We start from the raw sequence: 23,626 nt of genomic DNA, 5'->3' as shown, positions 1-23,626 counted from the left end.
AACTAAAGTTCCGTAATGTATTTTTATCTATGGCTATGTATTCAATGTATTCAATATGTATTCAGCATATGATCTGGAGTCTGTAAAACAGAAATTGCAAAGACATGGAAAATTCCCTCTCCAATAGAAATTATCAAGCATCATCTCTTACTGCACCATTTGTATATTGTTGATCTATATTTTCCTACATTTCATTGAAAAATCAGGATTTTTCTTATCTTCTAGATGAGCCTGAAATGGATGATTCCAGTTGTCCTCATAATTGGATTTTGACAGTAGGGACCCCACACGTGTTCACCTGTTTTGCTTGGGGAAACCCAGAACCAACTATTGAATGCACTAAAGATGGAATGGCTTATAGTCCTGGGATTCTCCAGAACGTCACCAGAGAATATGCTGGAAGTTATCTTTGTACAGCCACAAATATACATGGTTCCATCTCTAGAGCTGTGAGCATCCAGGTGGAATGTAAGTAAACATGGATTTCAGCCCAACAGGGATGAGTACACTGGCAAGATTTTTTTTAAAATGACTGCCATTTAGAAGTGATCCAAAACAAGTCGTGCCATTCTGGTGCTCATTAATTTTTCTTGTATTTTTTAAATTTTTCATAGCTATCTCTCACTTAGTTTTTAACTCTTGCTGTAAGAGAGGGGACCCTTATGGATCAGATTAGAATCTTGAATTAGTGAGGGTTCTCATACCTTTCCTATCATTCTCCTCTTTTACTGGTCTTTTTCCCCAGTTGGAAACTTCAACTGTGGTAATTTTTCCTCAAAAAGGTATTTTCTCTATTTCAAAACTGCTTCTTGAAGAAATTCTCATTTACATCATTGTCAGAACTGTCGTCCATTTTAAAACATTCTTTTTAAGGTACTGAAAAGGTGATAGTTCAAGTACAGGCAGTTTTAAATGAGACAGTTTTTTCTTAACTTATTTTCCATTCATCCTCAAACCATGATTTGATATGTAAACAACTTTGCCAGAATCCTACATTTAAAGAGAATTAAAAGAGTTGATTTCTTGATAACTTTTGATCTGAATTTTTAATTTAGCTTTAAGACTTTAAAAACCTGTGACCTAACCTTTTCAAATTATACTCTTTCCTGATATTCCAGATAAGCCAGAAATGGATGAATCTAACTGTCCAAGCAACTGGACATTGGTGGAAGAGGCACTGCCAACTTTTCTTTGTAATGCTGATGGGTTTCCACCTCCCGAAATTATATGCACCAAAGATAATAGATCATATGATCTCAGCCAAGGGCAAAGGATCCTAGCTAACAATGGAACCTTCTGGTGTAATGCAACAAACCGACATGGCAGTGTAGCCAAGGCAGTCAAGATTACAGTTGAAAGTGAGTGTTGATTATAAATACAACCGGTTTATCCATCTCTTACTTTCACCTGATAGGAAGATTTATTTTTACTTTATTTTTGTCCACACTAGGGACCCCTGCAGTTCCACTAAAGGTTAGGAGTCATTTAGCTAAGTCTGTATCTTTGGAAATCCAGGCTTTCTTCATTCTTTGTCAGGTACAATAGGAACATTATACCAGGGTGTGGAGTGGTTTAAACATGCCTTTTTGATCAGCTGAATCTAACTTTGTCTGTACCTAATATATTTCATCCTAAAATAAGGATGAAACCCTTTACTTTCTGTCATATTTTTGTCCCTGCAGATATGGCATTTAATGAGTGTCCATGAAGTACTGAAAATCCATAGTTCAGGCCTACATATTTCAAGGTTCTTGCAAACTAAAGTGAAGAGAATTTGCTGGCAGCTTTTAACAGTAACAGAGTTGGAAGGGACCCTGGAGGTCATCTAGTCCAACCCCCTGCTCACGCAGGAGATCTGTACTAGGGATTCAAACCGCAGAACTGCTGACCTTTCTGATCAACAAGCTCAGTGTCTTAGCCACTGAGCCAAGTTCTTTCACCTTTCTTCCCAAGTCCTCATAGTTTCTTCCAGTATCATTTGTCCCATCTGAATCAGGATGAAGGATGAAGCTTTAATTTACTGTATTTGTTTTTAACGTGAGACATCTTGTGAAATGGAATATGTTAGTAACAGATTTATAGTCCTCTAGTTTGAAGTTCAAAGTGGCCATCTGTGAAGCATATTTTTGCCTATGCATATTTTATATATGTCAGGAGACTCTTGTCCATCAATTTGTTGCAGCCAAACCCAAGATGGATGAATCGAGCTGCCCGAGCAATCAAACCTGGTTGGAAGGGACTCTGCAGTCTCTGGCCTGTGAAGCAAATGGGATTCCCACCCCACTTGTCTTGTGTGCCAAGGAGGGAACGACTGGAGAATTCTACAGAGAGCAGAATGTCAGCAGGAATGACTCTGGCATCTATGAGTGCAATGCCACTAATGGCCATGGAACAGAGAGATGGATGGTGAATGTGCAAGTGGAATGTGAGTCATCAGTTCATTCATGGCTTCATGGTGAACATCCACAAGTTCTGTGCCTGAGGAGGGATGAGGTGGTACTCCCAATTCTATTCATCTCCAAGAGTTTGTAAAATTCCTTTAGTTGGCCATTATTATACTAGCAATTACTGCAGGAAAAGAGAGAGGAAGCTGGATGTAGATGTGGGGGAAGAGCAACCCTTGTCACCCAGTGCAAGCTTCTAGAAAGAGTATTCCCCCCCCCTTATCTACATTCCAGGAGCACCTACATATTTCTAAGACAAATACTGTGTGACTGAAGGATATGTGAGGAAAGCTCATTATCTCTCTTCCTACCCCTCTATAGAGTACCTCATCCCAATGAATATCAATCTCCTCCTTGTGCACTCTTCTTTTCATTTGCCAATATGTCTTCTTGTGAGGAAAATCCAAATAGGAGACTGTCCTAATGCTATCCTCTCATGGAGAGTAACTAAGGTGCCACAAAGAAAGCAGGAAGCTTGCCCACTAGAAACAGAACCTGATTTATATCTTACCCCGTGATTATAACTGGTTGGCAACCATTTCTGGAAGGCAGGAATGGATGTGGTTCTCTTCTATAAATCTTCTACTCAACCTGCAAACAACCTGGGTCTGCTCCAGTTCAAAACTGCACCCCTTCTGAAGTGCTCCTGTCCATTGGGCTAGAGGGCTGAGAATTAGAGACAGCCTAAAGCCAGCAGTTCATTGGTTCCTTTGTAGAGGAAAGACCACCTCTTCGGCTGAGCCAATATTGAGCTCTCATGTTTTAGATCTTTCCTTTATGTTCAATGTTTCAATAGTAAAATCAGTAAAACTCTTGCTTTGTAATCCAGATGTTGTCGGTTCAAATTGCAATAGAAGCTTATTCAACATAACTCAGATGTGTTGTCTCTATTATACTTGGTCTTATATAATAGCCATTTAAAGTGATTGTTATCTGTCATCTTGCATGTTCAGGCTAAATCTGAAATCTTAAAATGTAATTTTCCAAACAACCTAAGTCCCAGTGATCTCAGAGAACACCCTCCCAGGAAAAAAAATGTTTGATTTATTTCTTTAAAGCCTTTCCTCCATAATCTGACTTGAAAAGTTTTTCAGTGTTGATGTTTGCTGAGCTTCACTGTTTTCCTGCAGATGTCTGACTCTGTTCTGTTTCAACTACTTTATAAGCCAAAATGCTGCTAAATATTCTTAGATGCTACTTTGAAATTGATTTAAAATCAGTAAAATAAGAACATGATGGCAGCCAATCAATCAATCAATCAATCAGTTAGTCAATCACAATTTTGCTTCCCTTTTTTCCAGCCCTGTGTGAGGGTTTTCTTTTTCAGTGCTGGAATCCTAGCACCTTGATTCAAAGCCTGGGCTTCAGAAACCTGAATGGATGACAGCAAAGAACTAGCTTTTTGTATCTCAGTTGGCATCCAGAATTCTGTAGCCCAAATCTGGCCTTAGTTTTATTCTTAAAGTTATGTTGGGAAAAGAGGCTTTAAAAAATAATATTATTAAGACATTATTCCTTGGTGGCACAAGCAATCATTCTGTTTTAAAGTTGGTTCAAAGTAAGGAATGTTTTATATAAATCCCAGTTCAGGTTTCCTGCCTGGGCAGTGGGTTAGACTAGAAGAGTTCCAGCATCCCTTCCAACCAATTCTGTATTCTAAACCCCACAGAAAACATTCCTATAGATTCATCACTCTTTATATGTAATATTAATGAGGAAGAAGGATTAGGAGGGTATTCTGAGATCACAGATATAAGCTGCAAAACTCCAAACAATCACTAGATGCAAGCAGAGAAGTTTTGATATCTCTATGCTGCCAGGTCTGAATGTTTACAGCCTAGATCAAAGAGCCTTAACCTTCTCTTTCTTTCTGAAACAAGCAATTGTGCTACATTTTAGCTGTGTATGATGCCTGTGGTCAAAACTCCATCTAGTGGTCATTGGATGTTCATCTGATTTTTGCATCCCAGATCCAGTAGCCCCTACAGCTGGATGCTTTGCAAATCTCAATATTAACTTGTCTAAAAGCATTGCAATGCTATTTATTTATTTGTTTGTTTGTTTGTTTAACAATGTGTATAGCCTACCCAAGACTTAGTCAAGAGACTAAGATAGCTGGAGAAGACAGAGAACTCTCCCCTTTTTTAAATTTTAAATTGAAATTTTAATTGGTTTTAAATTTATTGGGATTTTAATTGTCGTGGGCCAATATTATTTAATTTGGTTTTAAATTGTTTTAACTTTTGTATTTCTGTATTTTATCTTGTGCCTGTTCACCGCCCTGAGTCCTTCGGGAGTAGGGTGGTATACAAATTTAATAAAACCTAAAACCTAAAACCTAAAAACGAATGCCTTTTCTTGGATGAACTGAACACCCACCATTTTTGTTTCCAGACAGGCCTGCTACTGCCATACTATCTGTCAGTGGTTCTTTACCCATTAGGAGGGGAGAAAACATCACCATTACCTGCCAGGCAGATGGGTCCCCAGCTGCCAGCTACACCTGGAGGTTGCCCCATGCCTCCAACATCATCTTTATTGGTAACAACAGCACAGTGTTAATTGTCCATGCAGATGGACAGAACAATGGTGTGTATGAGTGCACAGCAAGCAACAAGCATGGACAGCAGCACAGCCAGGTAGAAATCCAGGTGGAAGGTAAGACCGGATGCTACACAAGCTTTGAAAAATGCCATTAGCAATGACATTTTATTTGTAAAGATGACAACAGCAGGACTGGGACAGCTTACAAGCTCTCCTTTTCCCCCCTAAGAACAAGAACCCATTATCAGGAGTTAAGTGTGAAATAAGACTTAGTAAGAAAGTTGGGCATATGCTTAGTATAAAGAAATAAAGCACAGTTAAGATTCAGATAGGAAGATAAAGCAACTAAAAGGGAGAGTACTAATTATGTAAACTCACCACCACTGTGCTAATGCTTCTGTCTACAAACTCCTTGGTTGGTTTTCTGTAAAAAAAAAAAAAAAAAAAGCAAAGTATACTGAGACTCTTATATCCATGTGCCATATAACATCTAATTCAGGGGTGTCCAACCTTGGCAAATTAAAAACCTGTGGACTTCAAATCCCAGAATTCCCCAACCAACAACAGAGAATGAACTTTCGAAATAGCTAAACCATAGATAACATTTCTAACTCAGAGGGACAAAAGAGAAACAGCTAAGTCGTTTAACATTTCAGATGAAACAGCCCATATAAAGCAAATTTTCAAAGGAAGGAAGGGTTATCAATGGCTTTATTCTCAGTAAAAGACCATGTGCAATTTTTAAAGGCGCAAGTTGAAGCCTGCCCACGTGGGCTTGTATATTTTTCAGCAGGTCAGGTTAGTTTTATAACAAGTGGTCACTACTTAAGAATTCTTTTTGTAAGCCAAAAGGCTGCTAACTAATAATATGCTTCCTCTTTTGCAGATCACTGGCTATATATTATTGTCATTGTGGCAATTGCTGGTGCCACCATGTTGGTCCTGGGAGGAATGGCTGGGGTCATTTATTACCTCAAATCTACAGCCTGTAAAAAGGGGGAATACAATGTCCGTGATGCAGAGAATTCTACTGAAGCCACTTTCCTAAATCGGGAGAGGCCTTGTGATATTGACATCTATGGCATACAGCTCACCAGGACCTGAACAATCTCAGGCAGGTACTCCCAAGATAAGGTCCAAGGAAGGTAAATGAAAGAACAACCGTTTTCTATACCACCCACTCATATCTTCCACTATCTCGGCTTTTGAAGGAAGGGTTTTGGGATCGTATAATTTTCTAATTCACTCTGCAGTGTGTTAACAGCCAATTGACTGTCCCATGGTTGAGCATGGACAGCCAGTTTTAGTGTGTCGGGTTCTGGCCCAGCCTAGCACATACATGGCATTTTCCCAGACCAAAGCCTGAAAGCAGCCTTCATCTCTTCCATTTTTGTAGATATCCTTTTAAAGTACTTTCTGCAGTTGAAAATATGAAATGAGTTCATTGCCTTTTGAAAATGTTGTATCGGAGGAACTGACTGCTCTTCTGTCCTGGGACATGGATGTTAATTCTGGCAGTAAAATTCTACAGATTCATTCTTCTCTCCCTAGCTGAGTGGTGCCTTGCCAAGGTGGGAGACATCAACTTTGGACTATAAGTTTTCATATTTGGAGTGGATGTAATGTTTTTAAGACAAGACAAAGGCTATACTTTAAAAAGAAATATGGAGGGAATTAATCTTACTAGAACATGGAATAAATGCAATTATGAACTGATATGCAGAGAATTACTGAGAGGGCAAGTCAGTGTAAAAGAATGTAATCTTCCATTTTAATGTAACTAAGATGATAACTGAATTGTTGAAAACTATATCAGAGAGAGGGGGGCAGGGGGAGAGAGAGAGAGAGAGAGAGAGAGATCAAGTCTACATGCCCATTCTGCTTGATCTAGTTGGACCAATACAGACTCTTGGAAAAAAAGGTGATCCCTTCAGGAACTCCAGCCCCAAACCATGTAGGGCTTTATAGGCAACCACCAGCATCTTGAATTGCATCCAGAAACACACTGGTAACCAGTGAAGCTCACACAGGAATGGTGTTATGTATGCTGTATATCTGGTACCCACACAGCTGCTTTCTGCACCAGTTGGAGTTTCCAAATGATCTTCAAGGGCAGTCCCATGTAGAGTGTGATACAGTAGTCTAACCTGGAAATTAAGAAGCATGAGTTACCGTGAGCAAGGCCTCCTGATCTAGTATGGGCACAACTGGTCCACTATCCGAAGGTTTGCAAACGCCCTCCTAGCCATGGCTTCCAACATCCCTCCCCCCACCCCCTTTGAACTTTAGAGAGATACAATCTAAGGGCTCCTTAGTTTTTCATGAGGTTGTGTCTCTTTGTACTTGCAGTCCGGCTTAGCCACAATGGCTGTTATCTCCACAACAGCGAGTGGTGGTATTGCAGCACAATGGGAAAAGAAAATTTGGTGGGTAGGAGGGCACAGGCCATTCGAACAATACAAATCACCACTGAATATTAACATAGAACAGATGTTCTGTGATGATAGACCCAAAGACAGGTCTAGGTAGCTAGGAAGAGAGCAATTGCCATGTTTTTGAGAAGGAAGCATCACGCTGCAAGGGCATAAAAGTTGGCAGAATGTGGTAGAAAAACCTGAACATCAAGAAGGACTTTTGTTGGTCTACTAAAGTACAACAGCTAGTGTTAATAAGAGCACAAATCCCTCCTTTGACTAGCTATTAAAAAATCCAGAACCATACAGTTTTAGATACCTACTTATTAAATTGAAGTAAATGTTTGTAGCCTGCATCTGCTTTAGCATCAGCATAAATCTCAAGAGACACCAGATATATTAGGATAGGTGAATTTCATGTCAGCAATCCCTGGTGGGGGCATAAACCATCCAAGTCAAGAGTATAAAGGAGATTGCCATTTCACTTAAAGATTAAGTATCAAACAGGAAAGTCAAAAAAGGTGGTGAAGGTCAACCCAAAAGATGGGAAGAGGTCTACTGAGAGACCCCTAGAGTGCATGTTCCATACCACATGCAAGATAATATTTTGTATGCTGTCTAGTCAAAAGCACAGGGACTGTGGGATTGTTCTGGAATTTATGAACAGGGACCTTATACAGATAGTCCTCAACTTATGACCATGATTGAGCCCAAAATTCCTGCTGCTAAACAAGGCAGTGAGTTTGGGCCCATTTAATGATTTTTCTTGCCACAGTTAATTGAATCACTGCAGTTGTTAAGATAGTAACATGGTTGTTAAGTGAATTTGCCTTCCCCATTGACTTTGCTTGTCAGATTGTCACAAAAGGTGATCACATGATCCTGGGACACTGCAAAAGTCATAAATACAAGCCAGTTTCCAAGCATCTGAATTTTGACCACATGACTATGGGGATGCTGCAATGGTTGTAAGCATGAAAAACGGTCATAAATCGTTTTTTTCAGTTGTAATTTTGAATGGTCACTAAACAAATAATTGTAAGTTGAGGATTACCTGTAATTCAATACACAATCAATTTGTGTTATCAACAAAAGATGAATTGATTTGAGGGGGTTTTCTAGAAGTACAATTCCTTGGTAAAGGAATTCAGTAAAAGTCCATATATTTATTAGTTCATATTTATAGCAGCAATAGATGACTTGTATAAGTGAAAGAAGACAGCGCTATTGTACCCCAGAAGAATGCCGAATAAGGGAACACCTCCAATAGGGCAGATGGGTGAAGCAATCTTAAACAGATAGCTATGTCAGAAGACAGATTCGTGATAAAATTGTCCTGCCAATGGTCATGCTAAATAGATCTCCCATTTTATTTCTTCTGGAGATAAACATGATGATGTTGGCCTCGTACTAATAATCAATAAAGTAAAGGGATTTGTAGGTAATTTAGTCTTATTGACAAGTTTTTCCCTAATGTGGTGGAAAGTGAAATGCATTGCCATCCAGTACCAAATAAACCAATTTATATTTCATTGGAATTGTATGCAAGTCTCAACTCAAAAAATGAATTCCTGTTCTAGCATCTGACCTCTGAATCTTTAAGTATTCACCACTATACCACTAGGTTTAGTGGTATTTCCCCTCCCCTTCCCTCTTCCCAGTCTTTGCAAGAATTAATCAAACAGTGTTCTGTAGTGTGTAACAATAAATAATATTTATTGCAGTTGTTTGGCAGCTATTTAGTGGTGAAATAACCATTAATATGTTACTTTCAACAAAACTTTGAATTATAGTAAATTGCAGAATTTTAGTTAATTACAAAAAAAATCAAGGTATTTAGTTTGATTATTTCATGATACAGATCTGTTGTTTTTCATTTTAATACTGCTCTATAGAGAATATAGCAATCTCAAACTTCTAATATAAATGCTATTTACAAAAACAAATATACTTCAAAAAGAATCCTGCACAATATCACAAAACACAATTCTTCCTGAAGAGTGAATGCCTTTTGAATCATTAAGAAACTATCATGTTGCTGCATACTGAATAATACATGCCAGTTTACTATAAATATACAAATACTTTGTCGCATACACTTTGTGCCTTTATAGTAATTATTTATTGTGAAATTAACAAATATTATCAGGAGAAATGTCCCTTAATCACATGGGACTATGTTTTTTTTTTAAATCTTAGAAGATGGTAGCCTAATTATTAAATATTTTAAATAAGATCCCTCTCTTACTTGTCCAAAAGTAACCCATGAAAAAGCTGTTTTGCAGCTTTTTGTAATTTCTCTCTAAAAAGTATTAAATAGCACTGCCATTAATATAACTTCAACCCCAAATGTTATGAGTGAGGTATTGATATTAACCCAAAATACCTTAAAGGAATATCCATGTGATTAGGAAGAATAATTACTTGGAAGTATTTCAGCATTTTTTCCTCAGCTGTGTGGATTGTTGAAATTTCAGGTAAAACACCTCTATTTCATAAATATTCCATGCTTTTTTTTCTACCTTCTTACACATTCATTTAAATTAAATGTTCAACATACAATATATCTGCAATTTCATATCAGAGTAATATCCAGGAAGAATCAAAATGCAAAGGCAAAATAAAAAATCTATGGAAATGTGATTAGTATATCTAATAATGATCCATCTAGTTATCCATCCAAGGCTGTCAGGCAAGTAGTTCAAGTTCCTCAAAGAAATTTTCCTCTCCAGCTAATTGCAAATTTTTACAAAATTGCCACATCTACAAAACAGAAAGAAAGAATCCCTTAAATTTATAATATGATGTATGATTAAGGCATAACCACATTCTCAATTTTATGTTTATTATTCAAAGTACAATAAAAATAATCTATTAATACTATTTACACTGTTTAGGCTATTAATAATGTACTAATACCATTTAGGTTAGGGCTGTGGAAATCACCTAAGACTATTACTTCAAGAAATATAATGTGACAAGCAAAGCACTCCTCTTTTCTGTATTGAAGCGGCAACATCCTTCAAAAGGTTCAGCCCTTAGGGGTATTTTCTGGTTCATTATTTAATTATTTATTTCAAACCCCAAACTGGGATTTACTCCCCAAATTTACTTCCCAAATTCCCAAACCCTCTTCTTCTTTTTCCACACTATGGAGAACCTATAAGGTAGATTGGGGTGAGGGACCGTGGCTGACACAAATTCACCCAGTGAGCTTCCATGACTTGAAAACCTGAGTCTTCCCAGTAGCATTTCAATGTTTTAATTATTACAGCCATTGGTTTTTAATGTTCCCTGTTCATGCAAGTTCACACACAGACAACATTTGTGCTGGGACCTCCGGTGAAGAAAGGAATTGCCTAGGAATGTATAATGTGGTGTTCCTATAAAGCAGACATTTTACTACCAAGCTATTGTTCTACCTTTCAACTTGAAAATATTGGGAGGAGTTTCAAGACTGAGTGTGACAGAGGGAACTGTGAGAAAGGACCTTGACAATGAACTGTGATATAGGAATACACCTTATCAGAGTTTGGAATTCACTTTACTTTCAGGCTACTGAACTTATCAGTCACATTTGGGAACTTCATATTTGTTCCTCAATAAATGAGCTAGGGACTCATTTATTTATTTATTTTAAAGGAAGGCTGACAGGTCTACAATTCCTGAGATTTCTGGTTGACTGAGCACATATCGAACTAGACAGGGCTGATTTTGACAAACTGATCTCTCTTCCTTTGCAATAGGCAAAGCTGGGCTCCATATAATATATTTCCACTTGTGATTAAAATCCTCAAGGACATAAATCCTCAATTCCTAAAGCAGGGTCTGCTATCAAGCATGCAGGGAAAGAAGAAAAAACAAAGCAATACACAGTCTAGATGAGACAGAGCTGTTCTGGCACTAGCGTGGAGGAAAAATATAAGGATCACTAGATCAAGCAAATTTTTCTCTGACTTCCTTCAGCTTGTAATGTTACTCTATCTAGCTAAGCAAATTTAGCTTTCAGTGGATCTAGGGGGGAAAAGGCTGGTTTCTGGACATATAATTCTCTCTCAGCACAGAAAGAAAAGAGCCAAAGTTATCCAGGGGTGAAATCCAAAAGAAAAATGTTCAACTGGGTTTGACATTTTGCATTCATATGTAAAAGTTACCTCCAGCTCTTAATACATTGTATTGCTATGAAAATCAGCTTTGATCTCGTCTCTCACTTCATTTTCCTTTTTAAAAAATTAGCAACATTGGACTGCAGGGGATTCAAATATATTTCTTTTTATTCATCCTCATGCGATAGCAAAACTGGATTACTCTGGAGAGTTAGCATAACACACACAAAGACACACTATAATCTAAAATGGATTTATCTTTAGACAAATCCACTACAATTCATAATTTATCTCTCAACATAGCAGAATAACATTTGAATATTGAAAATTGCTAATTTTTAAAAGAAATGCTCATATTAGAAAATACTATTTCTGTTCTTAATTTTTGCAGGATGGAGGGTTAGGGTTATTTTTTTACACAGAAATACAATTCAATTACAATACCATAAGCATGTTTTTTTTTAAAAAAAAAAAGTGTCACCACTCTCTTTCCAATGGAAAAGAGTTTTAAAAGGGAATTAATAACTTTGTTTTCCAATTGCTAAAATTGTGAATTAACTAGTTGGGACACTGAAAATTAGAAGCACATCTTTTTTACTTAGATTTTTATTTTAGCTGAATAGTGATCACACAATTTGCAGTTTACTTCATTGACTAGGCTAGAAATGAATGTTATTGCTTTTAATGAAAAACTGGTAACCTTGGCATTAGAACTCACTTACAGGCACAGCTTACTTATCAAGTGGCCTGTTATTAATCTAGAAGATCTGGTCTGTTTTTCAAATAATCAGATCAGAACCTAAACCAAATGTTGTAATACAGCCAGGGGTGGGTTTTACTTACCTTTACTACCGGTTCGCATCGCACCCGCTTCTGCGCATGCGCAGATCACCTATGACGACGTCCGGGTTAGTGGGCGGAGCCTCCCGCCGGTTTTACTACCAGTTCTTCTGAACCGGTCCGAACCGGGGGCAACCCACCACTGAATACAGCCCACATTTCTTATGGATGATTTCATAAATCAACTTCAAGTGAGCAGCAGATGTTCAGGACAATCACAAGCTATTCTAAACAACCAAAGCTTTCTTTCTCCCCAGCCTTTTTACCTTTTTCCAGGTTTCTGCTGGGCAGTTACCACACCCAACTTTCCTCCACAGTTGGAACAATGTGGGTAAGGTTTCCCACCATGCTTTGGAATACTCCAGCAGTGAAAACATCTTATTCTGTACTTTTTGTACCTGGAGGGGGGGAGGGGGAGAAGAAATTTAATAATAAAGTTTAAACTTTATTAATAAGTTTAATAAAAATGTCATTGGTCATTCCGTATCTGTGCTCACTGACTGAGCTGAATTTTGTAAGCTGTACCAAGCATCTTCCCATGTTGCTGTATCTCCCATTTGCATGAAACAAAATGGAGATATCTTGTCTTGAAATATTTGTGGGATATAAGGAAAATACTTCCTATGAAGAATAGAGCAATGAGGTAAAGAGAAAAATTATACAGGGGAGGGAGGGGTTCAAGTTTATATATAAGTGTTATATTAGGGTTCTTTATGAGTATGAGTATATTATAGGGAAGTCTGGGGGGAGGGGAGGGTTAGGGAGGGCTAGGGAGGTTGGGAAGTTTGGGGGGGTGGGGGAGAAAAGGGGTGAAAATGTAATTGTAAAACTTTTGCAATAAAAAAAAAAAAAGAATAGAGCCAATAGATTGGGGTGAAATTTAAAAAATTCCCCTACCGGTTCTGTGGGCGTGATTTGTTGGGGAGAGGTCATGTGACTGGGTGGGCATGGCCAATTCGATATCACTCACATCAAAGGGCTCCTCACAGCCCTTCCCCTCCCAGCCACTCCTTGTCGCGAATGGCAGGAAAATGGGGAAGGGAATATTCCTGCCTACCATCCTTCCCTAAATCTGCTGAGATTGAGGAATGGATGACAGACAGGAAAATCCCCTTCCCCATTTTCCTGCCTTTCACAAAAATGGCTCCATTCCAGCTGCTACTCACCCATCCCCCTCCCACCTGGGGAACTACCTTAAAAGGGACAGGCTGCAGCAGCTCCATTGTGAATGGAGGGAGAAAAGTTAGCATTCTCTCTGCTGCATTTAACATTGAATTCTGTAGAATATCGAGCAGCCGGAAGAGGTGAACGGCAATCGGCCGGGTGTGGGAGGGGCCAAGGGGTAATTACTCCTGGTTTGGCGAACTGATGCCCATAATCCCTAGTGGTTTGCCCGAACTGGTCCGAACCAGTAGGATTTCACCCCTGCAATAGATATTAGGGATCATTGGAACTATTTTCCAACATATTTCCAGAGCATAATCTTAGTCATAGTTCAAATCACCTTTTTCCTTTCTATGTTTTTGACCTTTAATAGATAAATCACAAGCAGTTCAGTGCTTGGCCTGTTCTGTAGTAAATCCTAGACCAGTGATGGCTAACGTTTTTGCTGTTGCGTGCCAAAAGCGGGGGAGCACAGGAGGATCGCATGTGTGCCTACCTATTATTCAATGCCCCCTGCGCCCCTCCCCGTGTGCATGCGCGTGCTCCCCCCGCTTTTGGCACGCGACAGCATAAAGGTTGCCGGTGGGCCCAAAAGGCCCATTTCTCACCCTCCCCAGGCTCCAGAGGCTTTCTTAGAGCCTGGGGAGGGCGAAAATGGCCTCCCCCACCCTCCTGGAGGCCCTCCGGAGGCCAGAAATGGCCTGTTTCCCAACTTCCGGTGAGCCCGGAAGGCCCAAAAATCAGCTGACTGGCACGCACACACACACTGGAACTGAGCTAGGGCAATGCTCGCGTGCCCACAGATCTGGCTCTGTGTGCCACCTGTGGCACGCGTGCCATAGGTTCATCATCACGGTCCTAGACCTTATCAAACGACATTGTTGAACTATAATACCATAGGATGCTAAATACCTAATGCCACAGGCATTACAGAGAGGGGTCCCATCTTCAGCATCTCTCCACAATGGTGTTTTCCTAGTCTTGCAGGAAGCACAACACTTATTTCCTTGAAAGCAAAGAGCAGTTAAGTGAAGTAATATATTTTCGTAATTTAAATTTGCTGAAAACATGTCTTACAAATTTCTTCTAACTTGTACTACTAGACCAATGGTGTTTTGTTTTGTTTTGTTTGTTTTGTTTTTTGTTTTGTTTTGTTTTGTGTTTTGTTGACTATTTTTAGCTGTTTTGAATTCTGGGGGGAAATCCTGGTGACATGAAATATGTCCTATGTGCTCATCATTGAAGTTTTTATAAAGAAAATTCAGAATGAGTGAACTTTAATAGGGTTAATATACATAATTTATACAATTATATCTATAAAGTTCAAATTGCCTTCCTATTTTATTTCCATAATTCTACAAATATTTTGGTGGTCTATTTTTTTTTTCATCATAAGATGTTGAAATAAGGTTGACAACATCATAACTGTTAATCAAATCACTTAGTGAGTTTGTTGCTAGGACAATTCTTAAACAGATAATTTAGTTCTCAGATTATAATTTAAACTACTGTAAGGTTTATACTGGATTATTAGACCCAATCATTTCCTGAAAAATAAAGATACACATACTTTTGTCTTGGACACTTTAAAAATAAGTAGTTAGTATTATAATTATTTACTGCAAAAGAATTAACATACTGTGAGCAGAAACAAATCCTTCCTCTTCCGAACTGCCAGCTTTGCACTCTTCTGCTAATGGGACTCCATTTCTTTTCCTAAATTTTCCACTGAGCAGAGATTAGATATTTAGCATTTCAAGTATGCTTTGAAACAAAACCATTTTCTAAGTCATATGATTTAGCTTTATACCCTGATTTACACTGAAAATTAAATACAGGTAGTCCTTAACTTACGACACTTTGTTTAGCAACCATTCAAAGTTGCGATGGCATTGAAAAAAGTTACTTATGACTGTTGCAGCATCCCCCCAGTCATGTGATCAAAATTCCAGGTGCTTGACAACTGGCATGTATTTACAATACTTGCAGCATCCCAGGGTCACATGATTGGCATCTACGACCTTCCCAGTCGGCTTCTAACAAGCAGTGGTGGGTTGCCCCCGGTTCGGACCGGTTCTATAGAACCGGTAGTAAAACCAGAGGGAGGCTCTGCCCACCAACCCTAACGTCATCAGAACGCTTCTGCACATGCACAGAAGAGCTTGTGTGTGCGCGCGGCCCCATTATGAACTGGTAGTAAAGGTAAGTAGAACCCACCCCTGCTAACAAGTAAATGGGTGAAACTGGATTCATTTAGCAATCATGATGATTCACTTCATGACTGCAGCGAAAAAGGTCGTAAAATTGGGCACAACTTACTTAATGACCACCTTCCTTAGCAACTGAAGTTCTGGTCTCCATTGTAGTCATAAGTTGAGGACTACCTGTACAATCTTTACTGTTTCTCTCACATTACTTTACAGAATCTCTGATATACATGCCATGAGTCTCATTTTGGAGATTGATGAGAAAGAAGGCGGCATAAATTAGATACCCAAGAACATTCTGTGGCCAAGCAAGTTATTATTTTCTCTGAGGGTAGCAGGAATCATTTTAGGGGTGCTCCTGATAACAAATACACAATTATACACTCTAATGGCAAAGGCCAAAGGATGGAACTGAAAAGAACCCAGTAATAGCAATAGCACTTAGATTTCTATATTGCTTCACAGCCCTCTCTAAGCAGTTTACAGAGTCAACAATCTGGGTCCTCATTTTACCCATCTCAGATTGATGGAAGGTTGAGTCAACCTTGAGCCTGTCTGAGATTCGAACTCCCAAATTGCTGGCAAACAGCAGTCAGCAGAAGTAGCTTGCAGTACTGCATTCTAATCACTGCACTACCACAGCTCTTGTGGAAGGCATAAATTATGGTAGATACCCAAGAACATTCTGTGGCAAAGCAAGTTATTATTTTCTCTGAGGGCAGCAGGAATCATTTTAGGGGCACTCCTGATAACAAATACACAATTATACTCTCTAATGGCAGAGGCCAAAGGATGGAGCTGAAAATATCATAATTAATCACAAACTTTATAAGACAATTTTACTAAAAGATTGTTTACCAAATGAGAATGAAGATTGCAGCTTGTAAGTAATACCTGGAAATATTAAGTTCAAGACAGCATAACTAATCAACTTTCAACCAAAGCTATAAGAAACTATTCAAAATACACTTGATCCCAGTTATATGTACTGTATATGCAAAAAGGATCTTACATCTGTTAGAATATGTTTTGAACATTTACAGATCTATCCTATATCTATTTAGGGAGATTCTGTGGTTTAGAGGAATTGTTCCTGGATCAGTTAAGAGTCAGATTGGATAAATCTAATATATTTATCGAAGTTCTATACTGCGTATTACACTTGCATGCCTCTTGGTGGTTTACAAATAAAAACACAGAAATATAAACTCAGTTAATAGCCATGCTGCTCATAAAGAAAATATGGAAACCTCTAACAAATAATTCATAGGTACTGCATTTTAAGAATACAATTCTGCAGCCATACCTAAAGAAAGTTGGGGCTTTAACAGGTGGATAACAAATAGATGACAAAGTAAAAAATACAATTTCTCATATCTTATGTTCCTTAGGATTATCTTACTTCATCTAAATCACAGTGTGTTACAAAACAAACAGTATTTAAAAGTTGCCCTTTTTACCTTTTTTTTTTACTGGTTTTCACATGTTTTACATGGCAAAGGGGGAAAAAATGATCAAGACAAGGGGACAAAAGATTGCATTAGGAATAAAGAGTATAGGAGGGTTTCTCTTCTATAGAATTTATTTCCAAAATAAAATGTTCAACTGTGCTTCCCTTTATATATTAGGAACTACAATTCCAACCAGATCAATGGCCAGGAATTATAAATGATCTAATCTATAATTTCTAAAAGGCATGAAGTCCTTTATCACTCAAGATAAAAGTGACACCCATTCTTTTGGGTGGCTGGGAAGTGATTAACCTGAATTTACAGAAGCAGTTTTGAGATGGTTTCTTCACAGCAATACAGTATTTATTAAATTTATATGCCACCTATCTCCCTTATAAGGCAAGTCTGGTTATAAATCTCTTGAGAGTGCTCTTTTGTATCTACCAACCAATGCTTGTCTAGTTGGAATTCCAGAAAGAAATTGCAGATTTTCATTTCCTTAACAACTTATAGTTGACCAAACTGACTCAACAAAAGGAACAGAAGGCAGACTGGCAACTCTGTTGCAAAATTATCAACATGGTGCCTCACTGAACTGACATTGTCTTTTGTCATCTAGAAAACAAGACTCTATGGCTCATTCTCCTGTGGGCAGCATACTGGGAACATTTTAATTCAGAAAACATATTATGTACTCTCATAAAATGACTGCTATGGGAGGTGGTAGAGATAAGAACAAATTATATCCATAAAACACCTTCCCTGGAAACATTGCCCCTGTGAACTATTTTCCAGAATACTTCCATGCAATCTCTCTAGAATGCCGCAGTTCTTGCACAATTTTTGATACTGCTGCAGCTTTCCTTCATCCTTTTGTTAAGCAGTTCCAATTGGAACTGCTACTTATGGGACACAGCCAATTATCATTTTTATTTTCCAAGAAAACATATGAAATCCATGCGTCATTTATGAAAGTAAAAAAATGATGCTGCACTGTGCCAGTGTTACATTTATACTTATATTTATATGTCTCCCCCTTGTAAGACAAAATGTGGCTTTTAGGAATTGGGGCGCTAAACAAGAGAGGAAGTTTAAATCTTTGTGAAGTCTTTGACATTTTTTTCCAATTGGAACCGTTACTTATGAGACACAATAGGCACATTACATGGTAGACAAGTTAATAAAAAGGAGAAATTAATCCTATGAACATTATAAAGCATTCCTGTTCGCATATCTGGGAATCAGGAGCCACAGGCTCACCGAGATGTCCTACAGCAACTGTACCTGCTGAATTGGGATTTAATGATAAGGCGACAGCCCTCTGAACAACTTTGACACAGACACACTTTCATGTGAAGTGTTACCCCTTGGAAATTTGGGTCCAGAGCATCATAGCTCCTTCTGGGTTTAGGCTGCTTGCGGAAAACTCTCCTCCTGCCTCTCTGTGACTCAGAAATTTGGGTCAGTCTGGGCTCTTCCACACAAGCTCTCCACAACTGGTGACTACTATGGTCTTTAGAGTGGGTAATGGGAGACCTCTCATGAGCAATCTTCCCAGCTTCTGGGGGCTTGACCTGATTTAGAGTTTCTGAGTCAAGGCTGGAGCAATGGAGGCTGATGAGATTCAGAGCATCAGTAGGAGCAAAAGGCGCTAGGGGAGCGGAGAAACAATTGCATTGTGGTCCACGGACACTGTGGAAACCGTTGCATTGGGGTCCACGGATGCTGTGGATGGAATGCATAGCCCGGCCCAGCTGCCACAGAGGCTTTTCTGGGTTACTGCTGATTGGCTCTGCTTGGGACAGCAGCTGTGTACTTTCCTGCAAGAAGCTGAGGGCTTTGCTATCTGGCATCTGAAGGCAACAAGCCATGTTGCTGAAAGGCTCAAACCTGCAGGTAAGAAAAGTAAATAAAAAAAAAAAAGCATTGAGTGAACCAAGATGAAGATTGTCATGTGTGCTTATAAAAGGGTGGGGCACTTACTCCAAACTCTCCGTCTTCCACATGCATCAACTAAGGACTGTCCCCACATAAATACTAGCACTTTCACATCTATTTTAAAATTTATAGACAGTTCTTCTAAAAGCATTTTATTAAAGTTTCCATTAAAAAGTTATCTTAGGATAGATTTTTTAGAGGATTCTGTCCCAAATATTTCTATAATAATTCTGTAATTTCTCTATCGCCACTGTGTGCTAATATAAATTCTGTCTCTCGTAGCATCCATTCAAAATTTTAAAATAATGTATCTACTGTCTTAAAGTTTTTTCCTAAAGTTTTTTTTAAAAAAAAAACTATTTTTTTTCCTAAAAAATCTTAAACCATAAATACATGTGAAAAAAATCAGTTTTTTTTATTTGAAAAATTATCTGGCATTATCATGAGCATTTATCTATTTAATTATTCTTTAGCCAGCATACACAACCAAAGGCCCTGTAAATTTATTGCAGCACTTAAACAATGCATTCAAAGAACTCAGCAACAGTTTAATGTCAATGAATTGAGTAGAAATACAGGTTCTCTAAAATTTTATGATCTATACGATTTATTTTCAAACAAACATACTACTCAAATGGATTTCAAAAGAAAAGACATTTAGTAATAATTAAATCTCAAGCATCTATAAGCATGTCAGTGATCATGACTTGTTAGTAAGTTTGTTTAGCAATAAATTTCACAGACTGATTATAGGACTTTTTAATCCAAACCTTTGTGCCCTAAATCTTCAGAATACCACAGAACTGTTGTCTGCACAATTAATTATTACAGAGATGATCCCGTTGGAAACAGCCCAAATAAATAAAGCTTTTTCCAAGTATCCTTCCATAATATATTTTGTATATTCCTGATGATCCCATGAGTATTCTAAACCTAATCAGTCGGTAGGTGGCGCACCTCCTGGCTCTCTTCTGCCCTGCGAACCCATTACCAGTAGCCTTGAAAATCGACGTACGGGATCTGGGATCGCCCTGCCTCAAGTACCCCATCCTTTGAACAAGATTTCCTACTTTTCCTCCAATCTCTAATACAGGACTTCTTCAGGACTACTTTCCTGAAGCACATCTGCCATCTCGAGAGAGGCACCAATCCTTGCCACGACCCCTTTCCCCTCGACACGAAGCTGAGGGGAGTCCTCACTTCCCCCAACAGTCTCGTCCAGCAATTTCTCCTCCTGTGGGAAGGCTTCCCTTTCCCATATCCAGGCCAGTTACTCCCGAGGCGGCTGAACAAGAGGCACCCTCCTCCTGGGCTTGGCCACCCCTCCCCTCAAAGGAAACCCACCTAAAGTTTCCCGCTCCTTCAGCTGCCCACACCTGCCAGGCCCCCCGCGTGGGGCTCCCGCTTGCAAGTGTTTGACCAATGGTAATCAACCCTGCTCGGGCTCGGGCTCGCGCCGCTTGCGGGGCTCGCCACCCAAAGGCTAACATGGCTGGAGCGTGCGGAGAAGACGCAGTCCCCCTCTACACAACACTGCGACCGCTTCGCTCTACAAACCGAGCCCAGACCACCGTCTTACTCGGCAATAAATCCCAACGACATAATGAATAGAAGTGAAATAAATGAGCCTTTGCGCATTTGCGACTAAAGCAAGTCCCATTGCGTGTTAGTGAGGGTTACTCCTAAACTTATCTTCCGTGGGATTCAGCCCTGGTTTGATTCTCAGGTCCAAGAAGCTCATTCGGATCCCACAGCTGAGTGGGCGCAATCAGCCAGAGGGAGCTTTTCCGGATCATCTTCGGATGCGAAGTGATCCGGAGCCCCTTCTTTTCAGGATGTCAGTCAGAGCGGCTCACCCGAATTCTCTAGCCGCTGTTGTTTCTGACCCAAAGTCCCCTGAAACGGAGCCCGAATTGCAACTAGACTCGGACTCCAGGCAAGGAGGGCAGAGCAGTTCCTGCAGGACAGAAAAGTCCGGGGGTTGCCCTTCCAAGAAAAGCTCCCCCTCCATGACCAACAGTCCGCCGGGAGAACCTGACGCCGATCACCTCCTTCAAAGGCGCAGGAGTCAACCTTTCAACGAAGGTGCTAAATTGGACACACCTGGGAGCACAGGGACGGCACCTATAAAAGGGGAATTCCACTAGTTTTAGGCGACATCGGTCAGAAGAGGAAAAGATCGAGGCTGGAGCTCAGCTCAAACGTTCACAGGGTCAAGTCTGTTCCCCCAAATATAGACTGGATCCAAAATAGAATTTATGATAAGTGAGGACATCTTTTGTAGAGTAAAATGTTGGATGCCTTTACTAGAGTCTGCCATGATTGTTTTTTGTGTTTTTTTTTAACAGAGGAGGAAGATGAATTTGGGAAACTATTTAGGGTAAGAGGCTTCATCTGAAGTTAAATGGAACCCTGTTCAGAGACTGTGTATCTTTGAAAAACAGAGACATCCCTGCTTACTTTGCTTTAGAGCTCAGCTTTTATCTAAATACTTTTAGCATTGGTTCTCTCAATCTTCATCAAAATGGCAGTTTTAGATAAATTATAGCTGAATATTAAATCTACTTATCATCAAGTGCTGTCCTTACTCATTGTATTTGATGCTAATTAACTAGGCATGTGTATAATGTTTATCGATGACTTTTTGGATTTATTGTTTCATTTTCAATTATCTGTATTGTTCATCTGAAATAGCTGGAATTGTGTCCTTTTTAGTAAGAAATTAAACTCACAAGTATAGGTACACCTGTCAATCACAGTTTCTCTCAAAAATTGAATTTTTTTTCAAATGTAGGGCTGATCCTGCTCTTTTAGAATAGGGCTAGCAACCTGTTTCAGGTGGCATAAGGAAGAGAAATGGGAGTGATGGCATGAACTGGTATCTGCATGGTGCATTTTTAAGCACAGTTTTGAAGGAGATAATAGTTGAAGTTATAACAAATAACCAGAGAGATATATTTGTAAATTACACAGGTGTGAATACATTCCACTCTTCTTGAATTTTTGTGGATACACCACACATTTACAGCCAAGTTTGTGAAGGCTTTTGAATTTTCAAGATTTCTATTATTGAATATGAAATATTCAACAATATGACCTAAGTCATGACCTGTTCTTCATCAAGTCTTAAAACTAGATACAGGTAGTCCACAATTTACAACCATACAACACCCTCCCTTCATCCAAGCAGCAGAACCTATACCATTTCAGACAAGTGACTGTTCAGTCTCTTTAAAACCTCCAGTGGTGAAGCACCCACAACTTCTGATCCCAAGCCGATTTATGATGGCTGCAGTGCCCCAAGATCACATGATCACCATTTGTGATTTTCCCAGCTGGCTTCTGACAAAATCAAGTGGGGGGGGGGGAAGCTGGATTTACTTAACAATTGTGGCAAAAGTAATAAAATTTGATGTAATTAATCTTACCCAAATTCTGATCCCAATTGTAGTTGTAAGTTGAAAATATTTGTAAAGGGAACCCAGTTAAATGAACCAAACACATACTTGTTCCTTGATTTATTGAGGAAAATAATTCAAAGCTACATAAGTGGAAATTGGAGCCAGGTGTTTCAATTAAAGGGATAATTGGGTGTGACTGTGAGAAGTCCTCCCTTATTTAAAGAGAATTGTGGGTCTTCACTAGCAAAGTTTAATCTTCACTATACAGGTAGATGGAAATATGTCATGGCTCAAATGAAGATTTCTGAAGATCTCTAAAAAGAGATCTCACCATGGAAGAGATGCTCACCATTTTGGAAAAGATTACAAAAGAATTTCCAAAGATCTTGGATTCTACCACTCCACTGTCAGGCAGATTAGTTACAGATGGAGGCAATTCAGTGCTGCTGTTAACCTCCCTAGGAGTGGTTAATCAATCAAGATCACACCAAAAGCAAGATGTGTAATACTCTGGGAGATCTCAAGGAATTCAGGAACTCAAAAAATCCTAAGAACTAAAGGCCACTCTTGCATTGGCAAGTATCAGTGTTCATAAAACTATCATTAGGAGAACACTGAACAACAATAGTGTATATAGCAGAGTTGCAACGAAAAAGATTGCTGCCTATTTAAAGTTTGGGAAAGGCCATGCACGTAAGTTGAAAATCTATTGAGATATGCTCTCTAGATAGATGAGACCAAAGGATAAATGCTGTGTTCCAGTCTAAGAACTTTGTCCCACTTGTGAAACCAATACCATGGTTTGAGTTTGCATTGCTCCCTCTGGACCAAGACAGCTTGTCATCACTGATGGAACTACATATTCTGATTTATATCAGCAAATTCTACAGAAACATGTCAGGATACCCGTCTATAAACTGAAGCTCAAGAGAAAGTGAGTCATGCAATAAGACAATCACCCCAAAATACAGTAATACAAATGTGTGTGGATAATTTTCCACAATGGCTAAGTATAATGATTTGATTCATTTGTTTAATTAGGTTCTTTTTATGTATTTTTAGGACTTCTGTAAAGAGATCACATTTTAGATCACATTTACGTGAAAATACTGAAAAT

At 39.0% G+C, this 23,626-nt stretch overlaps 2 protein-coding genes across 3 annotated transcripts in view; one reads left to right on the top strand and one right to left on the bottom strand.

The window, feature by feature from the left end:
- Positions 1 to 11,593, top strand: part of ICAM5 (intercellular adhesion molecule 5) — a 32,960-nt gene extending 21,367 nt beyond the window's left edge. Inside the window, exons 8-13 of one of the 2 annotated variants that reach the window (XM_034434319.3) lie at positions 226 to 468; positions 1,119 to 1,358; positions 2,183 to 2,425; positions 4,839 to 5,102; positions 5,875 to 6,102; positions 6,385 to 11,593. In XM_034434319.3, coding sequence (XP_034290210.2) covers positions 226 to 468; positions 1,119 to 1,358; positions 2,183 to 2,425; positions 4,839 to 5,102; positions 5,875 to 6,092 — 1,208 coding nt within the window. In that variant the 3' untranslated portion in view covers positions 6,093 to 6,102; positions 6,385 to 11,593. Of the gene's footprint in view, positions 1 to 225; positions 469 to 1,118; positions 1,359 to 2,182; positions 2,426 to 4,838; positions 5,103 to 5,874; positions 6,103 to 6,384 lie in introns of those variants that run through there. The other variant, XM_034434321.3, reaches the window with a different exon arrangement.
- On the bottom strand, positions 7,027 to 19,071 carry ZGLP1 (zinc finger GATA like protein 1). Its single transcript, XM_034434562.2, has 5 exons — positions 18,455 to 19,071; positions 15,152 to 15,240; positions 14,425 to 14,518; positions 12,615 to 12,746; positions 7,027 to 7,135 (listed from the first exon to the last, which is right to left on the bottom strand). Exons 1-5 carry the CDS (start codon positions 19,039 to 19,041, stop codon positions 7,027 to 7,029), a joined length of 1,011 nt encoding a protein of 336 aa, XP_034290453.1. The 5' UTR covers positions 19,042 to 19,071.
- Between the last annotated feature and the right edge of the window lie 4,555 nt (positions 19,072 to 23,626).

The sequence above is a fragment of the Pantherophis guttatus genome, chromosome 2 (genome assembly GCF_059756535.1).
Source record: "Pantherophis guttatus breed Tessera chromosome 2, ASM5975653v1, whole genome shotgun sequence".
NCBI classification, from domain to species: Eukaryota; Metazoa; Chordata; class Lepidosauria; order Squamata; family Colubridae; genus Pantherophis; species Pantherophis guttatus.
This window is presented reverse-complemented; position numbering and strand designations above follow the sequence as displayed.